The sequence below is a fragment of the Corylus avellana genome, chromosome ca6 (assembly GCF_901000735.1).
Source record: "Corylus avellana chromosome ca6, CavTom2PMs-1.0".
NCBI lineage: Eukaryota > Viridiplantae > Streptophyta > Magnoliopsida > Fagales > Betulaceae > Corylus > Corylus avellana.
The window spans coordinates 9,379,562-9,382,869 of record NC_081546.1 but is presented as its reverse complement, the minus strand read 5'-3'; the positions used below and the strand labels follow the sequence as shown (position 1 = coordinate 9,382,869).

Below are 3,308 nucleotides of genomic sequence, written 5' to 3'. Positions count from 1 at the left end.
GTGTTCCCTTTTAATTCTTTTTTTTTTTTTTTTAATTTTATTTTTTTAAAACTTTGCCCCTCCTTCAATATAAAAAACCTAAAATGCCCAATTCATTTAGTTTCTCTCTATATTCTAGTTCGCTTCTAATTAAAAAACTCAATTGGATTTAGGACTTTGATTGAATATGTGAATGAAAAAGTTAAATGATTTGGGTTCTTTGAATAGCTTCTAACCAACAATTAATCAGTTTTTTGAATAGTTATTTTGACGTCATTTAGGTTTATAATATTTGTTTTGACATCACAAATTAGATGGTTTAATCATTTATGATTGCACCATTGTTCGACTCAACTCTTAACATTTCTCTTCTTGTTATTTGGGGCTTATGGGGATTGTTAGGAAAAATAGTTCACGCTCAAAGGTACCTTTCTTCTTGGACCCTATGAATCGTGTTTAATTTATTTTGCTATTTTTTTAATTTTTTTTTATTATTCTAAGCTATTTTGCTAGTTATTTATATTTGCCTTGGAGAGTTGCTAGTTATTTATATTTGCCTCGGAGAGGTTTCCCGATACAAAAAAAAAAGAAAAAAAAAAAGTATTTGTTATGCACTTATGCCGTGCGATTCTGTGTAGGGAAACTTCCGAGGGTGCAGTGCACGGGACCGATGTTTATTCTGCAGGGGTGGATCCGAAGGGCTCGGCCTTAGAGAGGTTCACCGACATAAAATATATATATATTTGTGATGCCATGAGATTAGATGTAACCCTTCTATGTTTTTATTTTATACAAACATACATATAAAGAGATTATGTGTATCTTAGGATTGATAGGTTTGATTGTAATAAAATCATTATTTAATTCTTATCTTCACCTATCCCAAGATATCATTTTCATCTTATCTTATATTTACCTATCAAATTCTCTTATAAATATGAGTTATTAATTTGTAATATAAAAGTTATCAAGCAAATAAGAGCATAATGTAACCAATCGAATTTCATGGAGGTGTCGAATACCCAATAACCTAAAAATATTTGTCTCAATTTTCTCAATATTTTATTTGTTTTCCATTTTTATTATAAGTTGCTTCAGGGGAACAGGCAATAATTATAAACTTTAACACGTCTCTCTTAATTTTCTATTATGTACACACCACCACCCAGCAGGCTCAGACTACTTTAAAATCCTGGGGAAATCCGGATAGAAGAACTTGGATTGGGGGAATTTTTGTAGCTGTCAAAACATCTGTCAAGTTTCTCATGCCAGCCAGCTTATCCATTTGATTTGAACTTTACAACCAACCGGTAGGAAATTGCCACGAATTTGGGGCCCGAGAGTTATTTAATTAGCAGCTGTCATTTCGATGAATTTAATAATTAATTAATACAAGGAAATTCACAGAATTCTAACCTAAAAACCCGTGGTCGTGGACTGACCATTGAACTCGTAAACCCCAGGAAAGTTCTTGGATGGAGATTATAAGGGCCAAGTCATTCCCCTATGTTTCTCGATCGCCTTTTCACAAGTGCAAGCAAATATTTTTTTATGGAATGAAAATTTCCTACAAACCAAAGAAATTTTATTCAACTAATTTTAATAAATGTCAGGTGTTATCTCTTGCATTTTTTTTTTTAATATACATTAATTTTGGAGAAATTCAAAGATGTTGAATGATACTTGTCACTTATTAAAGTAGATTCAAAGAAATTTCTTTTAAATCAGTTTGGAGAAAATTTGTGTGCTTGTTTAATTTATTGTAGGCATTCGGATTTATGATTTCAAATCGCAAATCATGAAACAATCTTTAAAACAAGCAATCAAATAATTAGACGTGCAAGATAAGTAATGAATTGAAGGAAGAATCAAATCAAAAACGAATTATTTCCTTGTATGATAATTATCATCAGGAAAGTGGATTGTGAATCATAAGTACAATACATAGATGAAAAATGAAAAACTTCTCTAACCTAATATATAGATACACTTCTTATGATCTCATCTACCAAGAAGAAAGAAGAAGAAAGAAGAAAGAAATGAAAAAAAGAAACAAAGAAACTCTCCATTTTGAAGATCCTGTTTAATTAATTAGCTAGTAATCACCATCTCTCTCATGGTTCTAGAGTGCATAAGAGTCTCCCCCATCCTCTTGCTACTTCTTGGATGAAGCAACTTCGACCAAAACCCAACTTTCTTCTTCTTCTTCTTATAATCATCATCGTCATTATCATCATCTCCATTTTTCATTCTTGCAACGAAAGCCAACGACCTGCTCTTGGTGAGCACGCTCTTGCCGTTAAACAAAAACGATATCGACGACGTCTTTCCCTCCTTCGTAAAGCGAAAACGACGCAATGGGGACGAGCAAGAAGAGGAGGCGGAAGAGGAGGAGTAACACGACGACAAGGAAGAAGCAGAAGAAGAGCAACAAGAAGAGCCGGCCGTGGTTTCAGAGTTTCGTCGTGAGGATAGCTGAGAGAGTTTTTCCGTCAGGCAAAGCGAGCAAACGCCCGGCGATTGCCGGTGCTTTGGGTGCTTCTTGCACTTCAAATCCGCCTTGGGCCGACCCATTTCCTCCTTTGATTTTCTCAGGTTTTCTGGCGCCTCAGTTGGTGTGCGTTATATATATATATATATATATATATATATATATAAAGGTGAATGAATGGGAAGGTGCACTTCCTTGAGAGTTCATGTGAGCTTCTTGGGTTGTTCGTAAAATTGCTTCTTTTTTGACGGGTTGCGAGTTTGAAAAGTTGGCTGCGAGAATAAATGTACGGCTGAGATGGACGGGAGGGGTTTTGTGGGCTCCACTTTTGATTGAGTCGGTGGACGGGATGCGTGGTTACGTGGCCAAGTGTGGAAAAGCCCAACCTTTCAGTGGGGGCGGCGTAGAAAATCCGGGAAGTCAGACTAGAAAGCTAAACGCGCCGTTTCGTGTCGGGAAAGTATGTAGACGTACTGAAAGAAAGACCTTTTTTTTTTTTTTTTTTTTTTGAATGTCTTTTCCCATGTAATTAGAGCGAAATTTCCTTAAATATTTAATTTATATTAACAAACATATATTCCACCTCTTGGTCAGGTTCAATGACTAAAAATTGATCAACATTTCTAATCTACAACCAATGATCACTTTCATTGCTTAAAAAGCAACGACTTTTCTTTACATTAAGTTATGAATTGGTATTTTCACCCACATTATCAACTTATTTATGGAATATAATTTTATTATTTTATAAGTAAATTGATGGAAAGAAAGAACGCGTGAAAGAAATGTTATTTCTTACACCAATTTATTATATCCATTTTACAAGAGTTGACATGAT

General features: G+C 34.4%; 1 protein-coding gene across 1 annotated transcript; it reads right to left on the bottom strand.

The window, feature by feature from the left end:
• Window positions 1-1,951: 1,951 nt before the first annotated feature.
• LOC132185774 (uncharacterized) lies at window positions 1,952-2,574 on the bottom strand. The gene has a single exon (XM_059599558.1). It carries the CDS (start codon window positions 2,551-2,553, stop codon window positions 2,071-2,073), a length of 483 nt encoding a protein of 160 aa, XP_059455541.1. The 5' UTR covers window positions 2,554-2,574; the 3' UTR covers window positions 1,952-2,070.
• Window positions 2,575-3,308: the final 734 nt, after the last annotated feature.